The sequence below is a fragment of the Sander vitreus genome, chromosome 16 (assembly GCF_031162955.1).
Source record: "Sander vitreus isolate 19-12246 chromosome 16, sanVit1, whole genome shotgun sequence".
NCBI lineage: Eukaryota > Metazoa > Chordata > Actinopteri > Perciformes > Percidae > Sander > Sander vitreus.
Genome location: NC_135870.1, coordinates 13,036,286 through 13,058,607, shown reverse-complemented (window position 1 = coordinate 13,058,607; position 22,322 = coordinate 13,036,286). Strand labels below are relative to the sequence as shown.

General features: G+C 38.9%; 1 protein-coding gene across 3 annotated transcripts in view; it reads left to right on the top strand.

Annotated features, from left to right (window-relative positions):
* Positions 1 to 22,322, top strand: part of rgs3a (regulator of G protein signaling 3a) — a 110,409-nt gene that overhangs the window by 32,877 nt on the left and 55,210 nt on the right. For all 3 annotated transcript variants that reach the window (XM_078270850.1, XM_078270846.1, XM_078270847.1), the window contains one exon: positions 8,953 to 9,087. In XM_078270850.1, coding sequence (XP_078126976.1) covers positions 8,953 to 9,087 — 135 coding nt within the window. The remainder of the gene's footprint in view (positions 1 to 8,952; positions 9,088 to 22,322) is intronic.

Sequence of the window (22,322 nt, the reverse complement as noted above, 5' to 3'; positions counted from 1 at the left end):
AGAAGAAGATGACTTTATAGTTGTTTAATGCTACTCTTTCTGTCTTCAATGTAACTTTTCACCATCTCAAGTGAGTTATATACAAAATACTTAATACATGTGATTACAGTTTAATTTTTCAGTGGGCTTTGTGGCAATGAGGTGACCATGATTTTTGACTGTCACATTATATTTTATGTTGCTGTTTTTGGTGTTATACCGTAATAAAACTTGCTGTATACATGTGGCTCTGGTAATAGGTGATGTGTGTGAAGTTTCCAGTTGAAGCTAAGAATGCCATTAAGTGCGTGGTCACTTATTCACCACTTTTTCCTCTAAATTGGCACTATACCCATTAGAGTGCCGCATTTTTCTGTCCGAGCCCAGCTCGTGTCCGACAGGCATTAAGATATTTATGTCCGAGCCCGACAGTTTAAATCTTGTTTCTTTCTCATACTAATGACACATACGTTTGTTTGTATGGAAAGACCGCTTTTATTAAGCAACTGTAGGAAGGCATTCTGAAATGTCAACAGATGAGCCCATCAGCGCACACGGGGCAACAAGCGCACGTTAACACAGGTGCGCACCTACACAATAAGCTTTTTTAAATTTAAAATGTTCAATGCCTTATCGCACTGATGTGACCGAGCCCGACCCGAACATCATTTCTAAAGATCTGTCCGAACCCGGTCCGGCCCATCGGGTACCGTCGGGTCCCGAAGGGCTCGGTTCGGGTATCCATCCTCTAACACCCATTAGGCACAATACAGTTATAAATATTCTCCACTTACTAAAGCACAGCAATCAGAATTTTTACTTCATTGGTCAGTTGTTCACCCTTGCAAATCATATTTCATATGGAATTCGCAGTTTTTGGTTTTTGAAATATGAATTGTTTGAACACTGTGCAGAGAATGTGGTGATTAAGAAGAGATTAGATAAGAGGCACCAAATGCAGGGAGATACTGCCAAACTAGGTGAAATCACAGTGTGATGGCTTACATGTAGGCCGTGAAACAGCAAGGAAGCTCTGTGATCAAGTTAGCATAGCACAGTGTTGTGCATACAAAAAGTATTTTTTTTCCAAGAGGTCTGCACACAGTGTTGTTCTTGGTTGCTTAGGCATATGTTCATGCAATGTTTGTGGACAGAGTAAATAATGGTGCAATTTTGATTTGATTATTTCAAGTGAAGACCGTCTGTTGATTCTTTTTCCAGGACTAGGAAGATATCTTAAAGATATCTACAAGGATGTACACATATAGTTTTGTTAAATGTGCGTGCATATACGCAACAGTATGCTTTTTTATGCAAGAATATAACAAGCCTGTATACCATGCAGTCAATAAACTGGCAGTCAATAAACTGCATACAGAGATCTGTACATAGTTTATTGACTGCATGACATACAGGCTGTCACTTGCAGTCTGAAGGCAGGGTGTGAATGATATGCATCCAGGGGCTTTTGTCAGCAAAATACCCACTTTATAGTAGCCATCCATAACATGGCCAGAGCAGGAACAGTCTCTCGGGGCTCTGATTGAGCCGAGATGTACCCTCTTCATTCCAGTTGGCTCACAACTTACTGTAAAGTGTACTTTGCTTTTTGTCTGATTTAATATGCCTAAATATAATCACTCGAAGTCTTAGCAATAAGATTGCATTGAGATCTACGACCATCCACAATTTACCCAGCAGCGTGATGGATGTATTCTCCTGCGCTGTACTAAACTGTAGTTTTCCATCAATGTATCCATCAAAGTAATTTCCACATTTATTTATTTAACTTATTTAGTTTTATTTTCATAGGTGTGTACGTAGCTAAGTATGTATGTGTATATACACGTACCTATGTATCAATGATTTAACAATATAACCTTTCCACAACAATTATCAAATACACAGCCATTACATTTATATGATCATCACTGATGTACGGTATATATCCCCAGCCAAATGTCAAAATCACAAATTGAATGTATAAAAAACTATTTGCATTGACCTAAATGCTAATCTTGACTAAGGCTCAAGATGCTTCCATGATTATGCAATAAAAGCACAATTGATCCAATCATGTGAAAAAGCCAAAGGATCTATGAACTCACTGATTGGGTAATGACCATGACAAAAGAAAAAAAAACAGACTGATAAACTTTTAAGAAACTCTTGACTCATGACTTCAGAAAACTTCCTCTAGGCTCTGTCATGTGCTTATCATCCTCCCCAGTAGCTATAGGAAGGGCCTTGGGCCAATGACTCCAGTTTACATGCTCTTTTCATGGCCGCTTTGTCTGGGTAAACCACTGAAGAGCTCTGAGCTGAAAAACAGAGAAACAAACTAGAAATAGATGAAAGAGTGTGGGAAAGCCACTGACTTGAGAAGAAATTACATTCCATGCTTTCTTCTTTGCGGAACATAAAACATCCATTTGTTTGTGTGTGTGTGGTGAAATTAGTAGTTAGTTTCTCCATTATGGATGACCTTTGATACCACATACAATATCAAGCATGACGCCACAACCTCTACCCCAGCATTCAACACCAACCTGAACTGGGTTTTTAACATGTTTTGTATTATATTGCACTATATTGTTCATTGTGTCCACTTCCAGTGTAGAGAAACAAACTCATACCCACACATTGGCTTTTGATTAGACTCCCAGGTACAGGAATGCATTTTACAGTTAATTAAATGGAAGCCATATACAGTATCTATTAAATGCTACAAAGCCTCAACGCTTAGAAGTGAAACACTATAGCCCACTGAAGAAAAATGGCAGAGAAGATGGAGGTTTTGTCTAAAGGTTTGAGGCATGAGAGTAATGGCAATACTAATGTGCTCTTGTTTAAGTAGGACTATGAGCTAATAGGACGATGACATGCTGGTAGTTTTATCTGTAACTAACTCAAGGCTAGTCACAATACCATATTCAGCACCAGTGTATGGGCTATGACTAATAGGGTATGACGCTGTTTAGTGTGACTGACTTGCAAACAAATAAAATAAAATAAAAATAAATACTTTCATCTCTGAGGAGCATGGCCGGATATGATATGAACACTTGATATAACCGGCAATTTACAATTTATATATCACTATTCCTGCTACTGAGGTTTTTCTTGGAAGTGTCTGAATAGCTATTATAGAGATTTACAATATTACAAAAACAAAACATCTCTACAGTATTCTCACTATCATCATAATCCTGTAATAGCGGTCGGTGTCTTCATTTTAACTATTTTACTGCCTTACAGAGATTACCATTGCCACATTGAGGATATTTGTACTCATTTAGTGCACTCTTCAGTGGTGTGCACATTACATTGAGAGGATATGTGTTTCTAATTTGCTCACGCTTTTTTACAATGTTTACAATCTACTTTTAAATTGAGCCATGTGTGCCTCCAATGTGTACACTTAAAACATTGATATGTAATCCTAAATCAACACCATTCCAAGCTAATTTCATATTTGCAATGGGTGCAAACAAGAAAGAGCTAATTGAAGCTGAGTATGAGCTGGAGTTGTGATAAGGGCTAAGAGGATCCGGGGCTGGAGGGTCAGCTGGGACAGTGGGAGGGGTTTGTAGCCCATGGCGGTGGTCTACTTGCACTTTTTTTTCATAGCTGGTAGTTGCAAGCATTCCAAGCAAATTATGATGACCTAAAAAGATATGAGATAGCTTGATTCCTATCAGGGTTTGAATGGTCCCACCCCCCAAAAAAAAGATCTGAAAAGATTCCATTGTCCATGTTAATGCAATAGTTAGGCATTTGCGGAAATATGCTCATTTACTTTCTTGCCAAGAGTTAGGGTTAGATCAGAAGATAGATTCCACTCTCATATATGTATGCTAAACCAGCAGCTTAGCTTAGCATACAGACAGAAAGAAAGCCTGGCTCTGTCCAGTGGTTGAAAAAATCCTACCAGCACCTCTGAAGCTTGTTTATTAACATGTTACTATGCGTCTTGATGACAAGACTTCAGGAAGTCCCTGCTCCCACCCAAGAAATATTGTGGCATGTAACTGCTTCAAGTCTTGATGCTAAGCTACAGTTAGCTAACTGCTTCATATTTAGCATACAGATATGAGTGTTATCTGTCTTCTCATCTAACCCTCGACATGAAAACGAATAAATGTCTTCAAACTTGCTTCTAAAAGCATCAAACTATTCCTTTAAACATTCATAATGTATATGTAATCTTTTCTACATGAGAGAAAAACATGGATAATTATTACCCGACAGTGTGAAATAAATGATACCTGAATGTGTGCCCATTTATTGTTATTGCATACATTAGCTGTCACTGAAACCATGCTATGCCACTGCTATACCATGTGTTGATAGCAGTCCAATGACACACTGAAAACTCATCTGCCAGATGGCTCAGGGGGAGGGCTTCAACCAGGGAGCACTTTAATCAATCTGATTAAGGGGAAATGCTGCCTGTATTTTTAGCCGCTCCAATAGCCAGCCATTGGCCATTCATTGAATTTGGTTTCATTAACTTTTATGTTTATCTCTTGGGTGGGTGAATTTATAAACAGCGGTGAATTAAAGTAGGAGCCCGAATAAGGGAACCATTAGCTATTTTAGCTAATACGGTTCTTTGGGTAATCATTTAATGAATAACATAACTAGTCCCTCTATTATTCCAATAACAAGGGCCTCATTTATGAACTGAACCTGCTGCTGAAACTGACAAAATACAATTTGTCTTGGAAAAGGGTAACTTATTGTTGCTAGAGTTGCAGCCTGGATCACTGACCGGATGCTGTTTAATGCCAAGAAACAACATGACCTTAACATGAAAATCCCCATAGATCTGCTTCCACAGAGATTCCAGTGAATTCCTTTCAAACTCAAAACATTCCAAATGTTGAAGGCGATTTAAACCCAACGTGAATATGATGTTATTTTATTAAGATTAATTGTGATTGAAAGTCACTGGTATTTTTTGTCTTAACCCTAAAAGAAAAACAAACACTTGAAAGCATCACAAAAGTGAAGTAGCACTTCAATCTGCTTCAAACTAAGAGGCAGCTGTTCTTACAGCACCAACAGCATAGAAATCTCCAGCTGACTCCAGACGATTCCTGCCTAAAACATGTGGTCTGTGACCAGCTGTCAACAGTTTACTCATTTGCTGGCATGGCTGATTATTTTGATCTTATGTCATGCGATGATGTGCAAGTCATTATCAGGAAAACTATCCCAGATAGATGCAATAATGCACAGTTGAGCAGCACAGCACAAACATGTGTAGTAATGATAAACAAGCAAGAGAAGGAAATTGATTGCTGGAATTGCTAGCTAGAGACAAATAAATCATCATTAGTATTCTCCGAGCACAGCATAATTCATTTTGAAGATGTGATGCAAAAGGAAATGCACTACTGTGTATGCTGTATTACTCATAATAAGAGTGACCTATATGTTATTCTACATCTGTCATCATCTCTTCTCTCTTAACCAAAGACATATAGGGGAAGATGCCATTAAGTGGTTTACAGTATAGTACGATCCGTGTACCTATATATTTACACACCAAGGCTGTGTAAACATACACACTTCCTATCTTTGACAGATTAGTATGTAAGCCCTCATTCAGCTCTGAGACCTGTGCTTCGCCATGACTCACAGATTCCCAGCTGGTTGCCTTTTTACGTTGCAAAATCTCCAGGAAGACTATATTGTAAGAGTTTAAACTTACAGTATTACTCTTCCCAAATAATTATTAACTGAGGCTCCAAGGATATGGAAGACAGAGAAAGCGAGAACTCTTATCTTAATCAGAACTGAGTACATCACATATGACTTATGTGAAAATTCAAAATGCATTATTGGCATATATCTGTTTGTGTGTGTGTGTGTGTGTGTGTGTGTGTGTGTGTGTGTGTTTGGGGGTGTTGGGCTGCATGTGTGTTAAATGTCTGGCATTAACATGTGTCATCAACATAGCATTGCATGATTAAAGGTTGGTTTGGGTTGTGACCATGTCTCATTTAAAAAAAAATAATTTGCACACTGCTCCACCTCAATTTGGTGTGTGCATAAGTAGTGTCGCTTTGCTCTCTTTAGGCAACCCTATAATCAAGTGATATCAATTAGTCAGCTAGCTTGTAATGCCATTAGCTAATTAAAGTAGAAAAAGTCCTTTCATTTCAGTCTTTATCACTGACCTGATAAGGGGGGTTGAGCAAAAGTCGGGGTATTAACAGAGGTCATTGAGATCATCTCGGAACCATGAATGTCTATACTAAATGATCCTTGATGAAAAGTGACAGGATCATCAAAGGATTTATCATCTGGGGACCATTATTGTTTGTACAAAATGTAATGGCAATCCATCCAGTAGTTATTGAGATAGTATATACAGTATATGCCATACAGTACAAAGAGCCATGTATTCTTTGTGATCAAAGCCTTACATTTTAAAGAAAGCAATAATCTATCCTGAAAACGTAACCTTTTCAGGGACCAAGGGATACAGGATTTGTTCCAGCTTGACGACTGTGCACTCTCCACTTTACCCACGCAGGTCTGAGCAGTTTTTGCTGACCTTCCCTGAACCGTAGAAAAATAACCTTAGAATTATGAGATTTTCACTGACAGCAGTACCATAAGGGTTTGTCGGGGGCTAGTTGTTTACGTTGAAGTCGGCATGTGCATGTGTTTGCATGCGCTTCATGTATTATGGCCTCTGCTGCACCCTTATAGACTCAGATTCAGTCCAAATGATGGATATCAAATAACATCAACATTGATTTCTGTCCGCTCTGAAAAAGCCCTTATTTTATCATCTCGTGGTGCAATTGAAAACAGTCAGGCTTAATTTCATAAAGGCTTTTGCTATCTAACCTGCTTATCTATCTTGTTTTTGTCTCTTTCTTTCTACACTTTTGACTTGAAAACGTCTCTTTTTACGTACTTTTTTTTTGGATGATTTGGCAACAAAATATTCTGTTCCCTTTCTATCTAATAGTCAACACTTTCCATTTACAAACAACTGGGCCTTGTATGCAGCATATTTTATTCTGCATCAAGGAAAAGCAGTCTTGACATTGCTTCCATTAATGCAGGATTTAAATGCCTTTTATTCTACATTAGCATCACTAACACTGACAAGGATTTAACCACCAAACACTCTGTGCCACGAGACCCTAGCAGCAGCAGCAGCATCCCCATCTTCAACAGGACATTGAGTGACATTGAAATAGACAGATAGTCCGAGGGATGGCAACGCCGCATGGCATGCAATAGCCCATGCAGCCAGGAAACAGGCAAATAAACTCACATTATGATTCACCACTGACCAGGCCAGTAAGCGTTAAGAAAAGCCCAGAGGACTCCGGTCAATCTCTGAAGAAATGCACAAAATGCAAAAGTCCTATTTATAGCCTGACTTGTTCACAACAATGTCAGGATACAAATGTTTTTCCCTGACACCGCCAGAAGCAGAGCAACCAAGGTAGAAGGAAATTATCAAATTGGAAAGCAGAGAAATTTGACTTGAGCACAAAAGGTTCCTTTCATTGTATACTTTAATCAGAAAAGTACGGAACAATGGAAACTTTTCTTCAACTGAATATGCCAGCAAATGTGGATAAAAGGAGCTGATGTGAGTGTGTATGGGTGTTTGAGTGCCCAAATAACTAGGTAGGGATTTTGTAGTTGGTACCCTGAGAACCATATGTTTTGTGTCTATATCTATGGACTGTCAAGTTAGAAACATGCTGTACTTGTGTGCACTGTATATGAGTCTGTACTGTATGTGTGAGGAGATGAAATGAGGAGGCATTTACTACATTCATTTACTACAAATGGTGCTTTGTTGCCATTGTAAAAGGTGTTTAAGGTCATGAAGTAGTCTCAAGAATGTAAGGAGCTAGAATTTGGCCCATCAATTAGAATAATTTATTTTTAAAAACAATTGCAGCAACTGATGTAAACATTGACACCACTGGAAAGAGAAATAAACTTGTCTGCTATACAGATATACTGTTTTTATTAACTCTCTTCCTTAAACTTTAGGAGCTCTTCTCAGAAGCCAAATTAGGATTTGGAACAAAAATACACATTAAATTAGTTGTGTTTTATATAAAAGATTCATAGGATCTGTCTTTCATCAAAAGTGCATTGCTGGGATCATGACCAAAAAAAAAATGGGGCCATTAAACTATTAGAGATTTAATCTGGACGTCAATGAGATCAAACAGATTCTGGACGTCCTGGAGAGTCAGCCGAGGGGTACTTATGTCCTTTTTGAGTGAAAAGCTATTTGACCAAGTTCTGCCAACAATTTAACCTCTGCTTGTTAAATATTTATTTATTCTCATGGATTTCACAGCAGGGGTGTATTGATTTGTACTCTTTTAGGAGTGCTATTGTTCACATAATCATTTTGTCAGCATATCAAATTCTGCCTGAAGTGGATACTAGCCATTATCTAATTTCACTAATGCTAGCATTTTTGCTACCCAGAGGGCTGTGCCACTGTCTTAACTGGCTGTGGTGTCATGAAAACAAAGTTCAGATAAAAACTGAACATGCTAAAAGAAAAGTCGAAGGTGAAACATGCCGACAATGACACACAATGATACTGTACATCTGACGGATTAAGCTCTTTTGTTAGTCCATATCCTATTTTAAAGCACTCACTGCTCTCTCATCTCACACACACACACACACACACACACACACACACACACACACACACACACACATTCATTCTTTTACATTCATACTTCCTGGTGTAATCCTCTCATTTGTGCTCTCATGCTCTACCCATTTTAAACCCCTTCACTATCCAAAGATCAGGAGACACTTCTTCACTCCTCTGACGGTAGATGCCTAATTGCCTTCTGTCTTTTCCTCCACCCCTCTTGCCTCTTTCTCTCTCGCTCTCTCTCGCGCTCTCTCTCTCTCTCTCTCTCTCTCTCTCTCTCTCTCTCTGTGTGTCTCTAGAAGTGTGACTGCCTGCTTAGCCTGGAAGCCTATTCAGCCGACCAGAAGCGCCGCGTGTGTCAGTGCCTGAAGGACAACATTGACAAGCAGCTCCAGCTTCACAGGAGGGAGCCTTCCTTTCCGCATTTTGAGCAGGTATGCCACATTAACACGCAGATCGAGAAGCATTTCCAATTTCATTTGAAGCCAAAGATGAATCAGTAAACACATGAACACATGGGAATGCATATATTTGTACATGCCCCCATCACAGATACCCTGTGAAAACCACACACTTCCAAGCATATACATACACTTTCCCTGCAGCTCACATTGCCATCGTTATGATTTTCCACTTAGCTCTTACATTTCTTTGGGCAGGTTTAATGGTGCCTTTATCCGGCTGCATTGGGATAGTTGCACTGCTTTAGTTGAGTGTCAACTCAGTGCAATTATAGTCCTGCTTGGCTCTGTTTAGGTATGCCAAAAGAGGGATATTTGCAAGCAAAAGCAGGTTTCTGTTGCTGCACTATATATATATATATATATATATATATATATATATATATATATATATATATATATATATATATATATATATATAAACTCTGCTTTGTGAATTGTATTTGATCACACTGGGTGTTTTCTCAGTGTGCCAGTTGACCTATAGTGTGGTGACAGCAGTGATGTATAAAAACTACATATTAAGATGTACTATATACTATCAAATTATTCAGTGTGATTTCATGTTGGAAAGCCAACTGCTCTGTTTTGTCTTTTACATATTTGTGTTTATGTTCAGCTTCCATCTCACTGCAAAAAGTACTAAGAAGTTGTTGTAGCTGCAGTTTTCCTTTAAAATACATTTAGAAAATATATTTTAACATACAGCAGATATGCAGCAACATTAGCATTCAATTCTGTTTTTGTTCACCTGATAAAGTCCATTATGTACTCTCCTTGTTGCTCTGTCTTTGGTCTCTACCAACCCCTGATGTAAATATGTGGCTCTTCAGCTGCTAAATGCTTCACCATGTAGCTATAGTACTAACTTTCTCTGTTGTTTGATGCTGGGCAGATTTCTTTTTAGCTTTTTGGCTTAAAACAGCTGCCTGCTGTGACCAAACAGAATGCTATGACAGAGAACCAAAACAGTACATTTAAAGCGTAACTCTCGCCAAAATGCAACCTAGGGTCTTTTTGTGAATGTACCCGAGTCAAACTTTCGTTTAAAAGCATATTTAGGACGGAAGTGTCACTTTTAAGATGTACCGTATTTTCGTTTTTCAGGTCAAATGGCCTTTTGAATAGGAGTGCTAGGGACACTTTTATACTAGCCTCAAAATAGCTATTTTTAAAACACTAAGAAGGCTCGACACAACATGAAACTCTGCTCCAAGTATCACCAGGGTCTCTACACATGAACTTGTGCATTGAGAACATTGTTTGTGTACCCAGAGTTTACTAAAAAGAAGAGAAAAAAAATAAAAAGAGCTCTTGTTGTTTCCGGCTGCTACCACCTCGGCAGTCAAAACGAAACAAGTAGCCACAGATTTAGTATATCTCTTGTGCACCGGTGATACTTCGAGCAAAGTTTCATGTTGTGTCGAGCCTTCTTAGTGTTTTAAAAATAGTTATTCTACTTTGTTTAAGAATGCTTGATTCTGATTGGCTGGGAGGAGGGCATTAACCCGGCAGGTTGCCCGCTGACTGAGCACAGTGTCATCAAATAGTAGATCAATACGCCGCTTGTATTTTTTTTTTCTATCACAGAAATTTCAAACATGAGGTCCATTGTAAAAATAAACCTTGTTTAAAGGACTGGTTAAAGAGCGACGAGGACGACGGAATGACAAAAGAAAAAGACAAGGCCCAGGGTACCCGTTTCTGAGATCTGACAGATGAGGAGCTGCGTACAATTTAAGAAGGGGCCCTTGAATCAAACACGAAAAAGGCAACTGCCTTTGCTATCAAGGTTTTCACTGAGTGGAAGAGCCACCAGAAGGTTAGACTAACAGTGACAACTGACCCGGACACCTGCAGCGCCGAAGAACCTTGTGTGTTTGCTATAGAAACTAATTAGCTACAGTTGAGCTAACGTTATTCACCGTAGTTCTAAAGGGGACTACTTTTTGAGGGAGATAAACTCAAACAGAGTATACATTTAATAAGCATGCAATACGAATAAGAAAAAGCATAATTATTAAAGTATTTCAATTGTTTTATTATGTTGGCAAGCAAGAAGTAGAATAAACGGGATAATCACCTCAAGGCAGGGCAATAAACAGTTTGATATGCCCGGCTTGTGGAAGCTTACCGCCCTCTAGCCGTCCATAAACCGGGCATATCAAACTGTTTATTGCCCTGCTTTGAGGTAATTATCCCTTACCTATTTTGAGGCTAGCAAAAGGCTATTTGACCAAAAAACAAAAAATACAGTACATCTTAAAAGTGGCGCTTCCGTCCTAAATATGCTTTTAAACGAAAGTTTGACTTGGGTACATTCACAAAAAGACCCTAGGTTGCATTTTGGTGAGAGTTACGCTTTAAGGCCAAACAGTGAGCCGAAAGAGCCAATGGACACTGCAGAGTTGGGTGATAGTTCTCTGTGGGTTCATCACTACAGGCGACCACATCACCTTTGTAGATCTGTTATACTTTTTGGATGCATTGAAATGGATCAAATAAAAGCAGTGAGTTTAATCCCCTGTTTGTAACGTAGCACAATGGCGGTGCATGGGGCTGTTATGCATGCACTGTACTGATCTTAAAGTGCTCACTGGGCTCACTTGAGTGCCCTGATTAAGAGGGTGACTGCTGTGGAGCTGTGAATGAGATGACTGTGACCCAATTTGGTAATTCTAAGCATGATAGAAATGTACTCCGATATATACATACCACACACACACACACACACACACACACACACACACACATATATATATATATTAGGGCTGTCAAAATAACGCGTTAATTTCGATTAATTAATCTGAGAAAAAAATAACCAAATATCCATATTGACGTTTGACCTGGAGCCATTCTAGCCACCATTCGACTGTAAAATGAAGGAGGGAGACGAGAATGTTCTGCCTGGATCAATAATTGGAACATTTACTTGTAAAAATCTTCTTCCTGCCAACCCTGGCTACCGAAATCTGGTGCCACTGATATGTCTGCGCTTCTCTCTGATGCTCTGAAACAGACGATACCGGCAACACAAACACCGCTGCACGTGACGCTAGTTAACACTATACTCAACAGCAGCTAACGTTAGCCTACCGCTAGCTAGTAGCTGGATTAAACACGGTTAAAATGCTGACAGCTAACGCTAAACGGTGTAAAGTGTGACTGTGTTTTACTGTAGAGGATTCAACACCGGTATGTAACAATCTGCAGCTGCCGTAGGAGAAACAACACAGACGCGTTCAATGAAACTGGTAAACTACAGTCTCGTGGTGCATTTGAAGTTATTGTAAATGCCCTTTTCCCATCTGGTGGTTGTTTTTGTCGTTCAACAGCAATTTAATAGTGAAATAAGTTATTGTTATACATTATTATTAAATCATTTAATTTTGACCATATGGCCTTAGCAATAAACAAGCCGTTCTTTAATGTCACCGACTGTTGTTTAGTACCCTTTTTTTCTTTCCTTTTTTTACTTTGTTAAAAAGTATCGGTTCAGGTTAATTATGTATGCGATTCATTTCGATTAATTAATTACAGAGTATGTAATTAATTAGATTACATTTTTTAATCGATTGACAGCCCTAATATATATATGTACTTGTCAGGTTCTCTCATGCCTATTTGGGGACATTTTTATGTAAGCTTTTTGAGGGAGTTTTTACAAAAAACCTTGGACCAAATAAATACATTCATGTGGAACAGTATTCAGAGTTGTGAAGGTGTAATTTGCATTTAATTGTCTAGATTTTAGCTTTTTTCTTTTCTTAATTTTTACTTTTATTTTGGATGAACAGCAGATAGCCCATTCACGTCATCAATTTCAAAGTAGTTTATTTGAGTTTAGCTGAAAGGTGATTAAAAGGGATAAATAGCCTTGTGTATAGCTGTCACACCTGTTGTTCATTAGGGGTTCATTTCATTAGCACATGAAAGAGAGAAAGAGAGAGGGGGACAAGCCGACAGTCTTTCATGCTTTTCTCTCTCTGCAAAAGCTTCAGGATGAGACCTGATCACCTAGAAGTGTAAGTGACTCAGAACATTTTCCAATATTTAAACCACTTTAGGGAACTTTATGAACTTTGCCTAAGAATTCAACGGATTTAAACATGTAAACACTGTTTCAAAGATAAGATACTTAAGCTTCCAAACAATATTTTACTGCTACAGTGTTTTTCTGCAGGAATGTGTGTACACATATAGTAACGTTTCACAGCAACACAAAGGACATTGTTCCTGTGGCTTTCCTTGCCTGTTTCCTCCCATGATCATTGTCAATTATGTACATGTGGCTTATGGATGAACACATTTACACACACTGCAGTGTTCAATTTGTTCAATAACAAGAAAGCTTAGAAAGCACACTAAGTCACGTAAGTCACCACCATTTACTCTAACTGTATTGACCGAACCAGTGTATTGATTAATTTAAACATGGTAAAAAAAGAAAAAGAACTGCTCTGATTGATTGCATTTCCAGATTTTAATTAGCAATGATCCTTGTAAGATATTTCCTTGTCCCACATGTTAAAGCTTTCTGTAATTGGTAACTTATTATGCTTATTAAAGCTTTAGTTGTTTACTTTTATAAGAAAGCAAACTAAAGCATCTTGTGAGTCTCATAGGAGGAGGTAACTGCCTGCTTGACAGACACGATCCATGCTCCACCACGCTCTTTTGGAAATGTAAACTAAGTTTTTGCCTAATGAAAAAAACAAAACAAAAACACCCCGTATATGATATCATTGAGCTAGCTACTACAACCCACAAGCTGACAGTCAAGTGTAGTTTAATATGATGCCCCAACATACCCCCACATTTTAGGGCTCCACAATTAATCACATTTTTTGTTTTTATCGAAATCGAATATGGACTAGTGCAATATCCAAACCATTCAGAATTAAGTATTGTGGTGCAGCAGAGATGTCCCAGCCCACAAATCGTATCCTACAGACTCAAGAAAAAATTATTTGTTTGGTACAGATCCTCGCATAAATAACACCATAATCATTTAAAAAAAATTGAATGAAAATGAGAATAATGATACAAAAATTAGCATTCCCTCCAATATCGTGAATCATATCGCAATCGCAGTATCAGTCAAAATAATTGCAAAGATATATTTTTCTCATTTCATGCAGCCCTAATACATTTATGAAATGAAATAGACATATTACATACCTGAGGGCCAATTCGGGATCGGTTTTGAATCATTTACAATTGCGTAATTGTCTCCATCTGTTGAAAGCCCGACTGTTGTCTGTCACTTTCCCTTTTAGCTTTTAGTTGTTCTTTGTTTAATTTCCTTTTTTCTATGATGGCCCTGCCACAGAATTAGCCATAACTGCAACAGATAAAATACAATTAGACCTATATAAAGATATCTCCTGCTACCTTTTACATGGCTGGATACTCACTAACAGTGTTACTATAGAGCCGGTCTGCCTGCCGTAACTCATTTTGTGACTTTGCGGGAAAAATCAGACACTGGCAAAGGCATTAATAAAAACTATATTAAAATAGCTTTCTTTTTACTGTTAGTCTTGTTTGCTGTTACAGGTTAGTTATTAGAACCTTTTACTGTAATCTTGTATTCAGTGGAAATCTGAACGGTGTCCTGAAGGCAAGGGGAAGACATGCTTAATCATAACATTTTACATCTTGACAAATTAGTTCAATTTTGATTGCATTTCTCCAGAGTACCTTAGAGGCAAATAGTTTGTATTCAGTCAACTCCAAATGTGTTTAAGTATATGCAAATCAACTTCGTCAAGAAGAGAAGAGATTGCCTTTATACTATCGTATCTGATACATAGGAGCCTTTAAAAACCAAAGTATCCTTTGGGTATTTTCACATTTGCCAAAGAAAGGAGGACACATTCCTATAGATAGTGTAGACACACATGTGGGCCATGTCCTTGCACAGACAACCACTGCATTAGATAAATACATCTAAAAAAAAAGGGATGTTAATATCTGAATCAAACGAAACAAAATGTTTGCAGCAATGTCCCCTTCATAGATATAATGATAAACACGTGCACCTTGATTCAAGTTCTATCCATAAAGGTTTGTAAGATGTTAAGAGTCCATCTCAGAGTATGTTACAATAATTCACCATGGAGGAATATTCCTTTGGTAGTGCTTAAATAACTTAATTTCTGCCCCATTGTTAAAGCTGAGTCAACACTAGGCAACTTACTGAATAGAGTGCATATTTGATGCACTGTGTCCCTGTCAGTGAGTGAGAATTGCAGCAAAGGAGCTTTAGAAAATTACCCACACGTACTCCTTGTGTCAGAAACTGCATTTGTCCTCTCATGCACAAAGCTAAGTAAATCCAAACTTCGCTGAAGCATGCACTTTACTCAAGAGTTATCTTCAAGTGTGCCGAGAGGGCAGAATCCACTCCAAAGGGAAAACACACATTCCTGTAGAAATCACATACTTTGTTCATTCATGTTTTTCCAATAAATGGGGTTACTCCGTCACAGTATTGTTGTCTGCAGCTGCCCCAGTTCCTCTACTGCCTGAATGCTTTGAATGCTTCCCGTTGGAAAAATTTGGATATGAGCCTTTTTTACTTTAGATACTTCTAATCCTCCAGTCCCTCTGTGAGTGGGGCATGATGGGAGTTTGCCAGTTTCTATTTTGTATAAAGCTTCATTTAAAGTCAGCAGATGTTAAACAAAGGATTTTGGGTGAATGTTTATGATGACTAACACCATCTTTAATAACTGATGCCTTTCTTTCTCTCTGGTTGTTTCACTCTGTCAGCAGCGCATCGTGAAATAAATAAAGACAGAATAGTCTGACATGAAGTCATAGATACCACAAAATATCTTGCAGCAAAGTGGTCCATGATTTAGACAAAATATGCTCATTCAATTAAAGACAATTAAAAATCTCTCAGTTAATTGGCAAGTCATGATTTAATGCAAAATGTTAATTTTACATTACACTGACTTTAGGATATTATTTTCACTTTAGTTGATTTCGGTAAAGTATTGAAACTCATTCAGATTGAGTTGTCAACTTGACTTGTTTTGTACAATATTACATTACCAGACTATAAACCGCAGCATTTCCGGGTAAAGCATAGGGGCTGAGTGCGGAGCGGGACTACTGTGACCGTACCTTTTAGTGTTTTTGGCCTTCAAAGTAAAATCAGGAACGTAAAAATTTTTTTTTCCGATGGTCAAGGATCTTTAATCAGAATCAAGGAGTTTTTATCGTGGGATCCTAAATCAGCACTCTAACATGCTCAGTATACAGTATATAAACCAGTAATTTATAATACAATACATATTTTTATTTGTTCCTGTACTCATGTACAGAAACGCTTACCCTTGTGGTCTGGTACCCCACAGCCATTATAAGCCTGTGAGCTTTTTCCTTGGAAAGCTTCCGGTACATTCTTGTCTGACCAGCATTAGCCACTAAGCTGCTGGAAAAATAAAATTTTTCAGCTGTACACACACACACACCCTCAACTGGGAATTAAGGCAGGACTGGCTATTTTGAAAATGGCAGCCGCACTTCATCACACACAGTTAGCATCTGATGAGCAATGCTGGCACTCCTTCTCTGAGTCAGAAGAGAAAAGCAAACTATCTGCAGTAAAAGTTGCATAAATCTATACTAGAGTGAAAAACAGTGAAAACAAGATGGCTGCTGCTAATGAACAAACTGTGTATGTAGGGGTTTGGAGGCAGCTTGTTCTGTTCTCTCTGGCTGTCTCATTTCAAAATTTATGAGAATCTGTTTAAGCTGCTGAAGTGGTTATAATACAGCATTTATGTTGGATGAAGCAGTGACGCAGTATGACAAGGACCCTATTGCTTCACCTCTCTGTTTTACTCTTTCTCTTATTAAAGTTTTGATGATGAATTTAAAGAAAGCGGTGGTCTCTCCTCTGTCTTTCATTCTGCCATGTCTCTCCACTGTAGGCAAACTCGATCAATGATACATGAAGCTCTGGAAAGATAGGAAGTGTCAGTGAATATGCATTTTTTGAGCAGCATATCTCACTACGAGGGCACACTGAATCTTAAGCAGCAACACAAAATAACAAACAGAAAATAAGCTGCTGGTTCCACAGGATTTATCAGAAAACTGAAAAATTATATTTTTCTCCCATTTTGTATATAAAAATGTTGAAGGGCCACACACACCTGCAGCGTCTTGACACGTATCAACTTGTCATGATGTGCTGCTGTCCTGCTGTATTTCCCAGCATTGCATGTCAACTCTTCAGAATAGCAGCACATTTACAACATTCAGTCCCCCGATTGGCACATGCTGGCTAATGTACCTTGCCTGCTTCTTCAGACTGTGATACATTCTGTGTGTGTTAGCGTCAGTTGACATCTAAGACATCCGTAAAGCATCATTACGATTTAGTCATCGATTTTGAGCAGCAGTACCATAAGTCAATGGTCAAAGATTCCTTAAAAATGATTTTCCCAGCATGGGGTCTCACTGGGAGATTGAAGATGTACATGTTTTCTCTCAGAGAATCAGTCATAGGTTTTTAACTTTAGAGTAGAAGAGAAAGACTGCTTCACTGGCTTACAATAGGAGGCACAGGAGATATGAGATGAGATGTTCAATGAGGATAGGAGTGAGCAGCGAGTGAGGCTGCTACACACCTGTCATCTTATCGTAAAGGGGGAATTACAAACAGTTTAAATACAAACATTTCCATGGTACATGCCAAATATAAGGAACCTAGTGAAAGTCTTTTTGCACCCTTCTTGCAAGATCACCACTCAGTTGATACATACAGTCTGAAAACAAGGTCATAAAGTATCTTTATATAAAGTCAAATATGGGCAACATCTTTACTGTAGACGCACATGATTAACATTTCTCTCGCAATCCTTGTTTCTCTACAACAGACACACACTTTCCCCTTCATTGTCTCTAATTAGACACGGATGAATTCCATTTGTCTTGTCTTTGCTCATCTCTTTTCTTCACACACTTGCACATACACACAACACACAGCACTCTGCATGCTATTTTTGGGACATCAAAATTTAGCATAACTGGAGCAGATATGAGGAACCAAGCTGAAACATTTCATGTATAGTCATATCATAGTCAAGTTATGACTTGCTTTCTTCTCAATGGTATTTTATGAGATTTCTGCTTCTGAGAAGATGCTTTAATGGCAACAGAGCAGTCTGCTGGTTAGAGAGATCATCTTTCAAGATCTAGCTAAAGCCTTTCAGAATTGCTTTAGTTCAAGTCTGACTTTTGAATAGAAAGTGTCAAAGATTTGGAGTGAAATGACGCTATGAAAATGTTCTCCACTCAACCTTTTTTGTGTGTTGCCATGTTGTCATTAAGGAAGGATATCCAGTCCACTAACTGTTACAGTGCCTTTTTAGTTATTTTGTGTGTGTGTGAGTGATAGAGGATGAAGTGACAGCACTGTCTCACAATTTCGTTTGCAGACTTCTTGAAAAATATTGAGAAACGTGTCCTTCAGATAATACTACTGCATATGTGGATGCATATGTCAGTAATTTGAGAGCATATATTATGCTATGTTTGGTGCACTTTCCTCATTCTACAGTACATTAATATGGAGGCTGTAGTTGAGCAAAAAACAAGAAACCTCACCTGATCTTATGTCTTTTTGTATCCCTTCTTTGTGTTTTTTTTCTACCAAAGACTCAGTTATTTACATTTTTTAAATTTATTTCAGCCATTAAGTGCAACTAAGCCATTTTCCATCTTTAGTCTCTCTCTGCCTCCCTTTATCACTGTCTTTGTTCCTCTCTACCTCTCCCCGTCTCTCTGTCAGTTATACACACTTACAGCTCATGGATGTTATTCATTGTGGCCTGTAGTGTAGGATTCATTTCCTTTTTCTTTTTAACCATTAATGATTTCCCTTTGATGGAGTGGTGTTTGGCTTTATTTTAACTCACCTTAACTATTCATAACTGTGTTATATAATGGTAATTATGCATCAGCATAGGAGCTGGCACACTTGGTCCTAAGAAGGTACAGCCGTGCATGTCAAATTTAATTATGCGCATTCTTTAGTCCAAAAGATAACGTTTGCCCCACTGAGCATGCAGTGGAGCTGGGAAAATAGTTTAATTTGCAAATAACAGGGTTTTTTTTATATTTTTGATTAGTAAAAGTGTTTGATGACAGTAGAAAACTTTAAAACATCCTGCCACTAATTAACAAGAAACTAGGCTAAAGTGCTGGAAGCAGTCAAAATTGGCAATCGTTGAAATATAGTTCACATTAAGTTGATATTCTACTTTTTTAGATGTCAATCATTACTTTATGCTTTACCCGGAAATGTTTTTTTGAAAATACCAGTGAGGGAGACAGTGGTCTGTGCAGTGTAATCGACAAGGTTTAAAACAGCTATTTGAAAAGCCCATTATTTATTAGCACATGATATGATTAGATAAGGCCTGATGAATAGCTTACATGGCTCCCCTCAGGTCTGTTGCAGACACATGGTCATTGTAACAGGTTGTGGGTGTGTGTGTGTGTGTGTGTGTGTGTGTGTCTTATTAGGTGTGAAAGACATGGCCCTTAACATCCTGCTCTTTGATAGGTTTTGATTCAGTGCTTTGATTTGCGAGGGAGCAACTTCTAAAAATAGCATGTAGAGGAAGAGAGTGTGAGAGAGAGAGAGGGAGAGAGAGGAAAAGAGAGAATGAGTGAGGGAGAGAGAGAGAAGGACGTTGACTGCTTTGGTCTTCAGAGAGTTAATTGCATTTGATCTTTCCATCACTTTCTCTACATTCTCCCCCCTCTCTCTCTCTCTCTCTCTCTCTCTCTCTCTCCCGTCTTTTGCACACACGTTGAAATGTGCATTATTACCGAGCTGGGACTGCAGCAACAACACCGACAAGACACAGAACAAGAGGAGCACTTACACATCCAGACAAACGGACAGGAAAAAAAAAAGATCACATATGGTCACATTGCATTAGCAGCCTGTCTCTATTCGCGCCGCACACATGCTCTGTCAGTGAGTGTATGTGTGGATGCACTGTGCCATTCCTTTTTGGCACTCTGGGATGCAAACCAATAAAACCACACACTCAAACACACTGAGCGTCCAGATGCCTGTGTCTAAGGTAATGTACTGTTATCTTTTGTACTGGTATGAAGGTCAAACTGAGAGCTCTTTCTGGAGACTTCTGGTGGCGTCTCTATAGTTGAGATCAGTATTATTGTCTTTGTGTGTGTGCATGATTATTACTACAAATATAGTTTATGTAAATTTGACAGTTTATGTTGTGTGCATAAGTAGCACTATTTGCACGCTGTGATAACAACTGTTCTACAAATGCTGTCTGAGGTGAAGTCCCAACTGTTTTTACATTAGTCACATTTATTTCACACTGCACAGTAATTGTTTCCTTTGACATGTTTTTGTTTCTGTTTCTGTTATCTTGGTTCCAGTAAGCATGAATATCTTCTTACTCTTTTCTGAATTGCATTTTCATGTACCAGTCATTACATTTTTGTGCAGGATTGAAACAGACGTTTGGTGTTTGGTGTTCGTTCTGTTGTGAATTATTCTTTAGTGAATTAAGGCTCATGTAGCTCCACAGGCAGCTCATTTAAACACTTGACTATATCTGGGTGCCTTATTGCTTACTTTCTAAGTTTGCATTGTTAATGTTGACTTAGTATCCTGGTAATTGTGGCAAACACTTTTGAGTTCATGTTTTTGCCCTTTCAGTAATTAGTATTGAACGATTACCTGCTGTATACAACACCATCTGTCAGGTTTTTTGTAAGTGTACCCAAGCTCAGAACATAGACAGTAATGTAGATGAAGTTTAACTGGTTTATTGCAATGTTACTGAGGGGCAAGAGGCCTGAGAGCTGGAGAGTGGAGCCAGGAACCTCAGGCAGATGGCCTGGGGGCAGAGCACTTGTAGAGTGGAGGACGGTAGAGCCGATGTGCAGAACAGGTCTGGTGGGCGACCAGGAGGCAGGGGCACCTCTGGGCTATGGTCAGGAGGACGGCGCTACTCTGGTAGAGGACCTTGAGGTCAGCCTTTATAGAGGTTGGAGATGGGAACCTACTGGAGGATGGCCATGGAGATGGGACCCCTTTGGAGGACGACCACGTAGGCTAAAGAACTCTGGAGGGTGGCCACGCCTCCTCTTCGGGACTCCACGATGACCCCCAGACATTAGGGCCGGCCTACAACTTCACGCTGTGATACAAATAACAATACAGAGGCCACAATATGTATCGCAATACCTTATTTGAAATGACCATGTCCTACACAGAATTTTTAGCTGTTGTTTATTAGTCTGTTATTAATTATTAATAAGTTTATACATGCAAATTTCATTTAAAATTGAAAATGTTTGAATAAATGTTTTAATTGAAACATGCACTGTTTGTGTAATGTGGATTGGCCTTTGCTGCCACTCTATTGTGCCCTGCACCATAGGTAATTTTTATTTTTCTAAACTGCCACCACAGCATCTGCTGCTGTATCGATACAGAAGCATTTGCATTAATACGCGCATAAGCAATTGGTAGGTCATAATATAGTGCCTTAGAGTTTGAGCACAGCCCTACCGGATGTTAGGGTGGCTCCTTAACTTGCCCAGAGAGTTCAGGGAACAGGGGGGCTAGCCACACTAGGACAAGAAAGCGGGGGAATAGCTGCATCAGGACAGGAGAGCAGCAGACTGGCTGCAACAGGACAGAAGGGACAGCAGGCTCGACAGGACAAGAAGGGCAGCAGGCTGGAGTAACGGCTGTTGGCTAGCAGGCCGGTGTGCAGGGGAGACAGGAGTTACAGGTTCAGAAGAAACAGGCTGAGAAGTGCTTGCAGGCAACTTCCACTGGTAGATGTGTCAACGTCAACACAGGCATACTGCGCAGGTGTCAACACTTGGTTTCAACACTATTCAACAGACATTGCTCCAGTGTTCATATTTTACATACACTGCTACATGCTGTCAGAGAAAAAAATTTTTTTTTTGGGGGGGTCGCAAGGCACTGGTCGGGGGTATTGATAAACATAATGACCGGTCACTGCTGTCAACGTTTTTTGTGCCTCTGATTCATGTCTTCATATCACTCCGCAAGTGGTCCATTAATGTGTCACGATGTAACTTCATTCAAAGCAGAGCTCCACCAAAGAGCCTGTAATCGTTGCGGAAGGTTATTTGAATAAGAATTTTGGACGTGT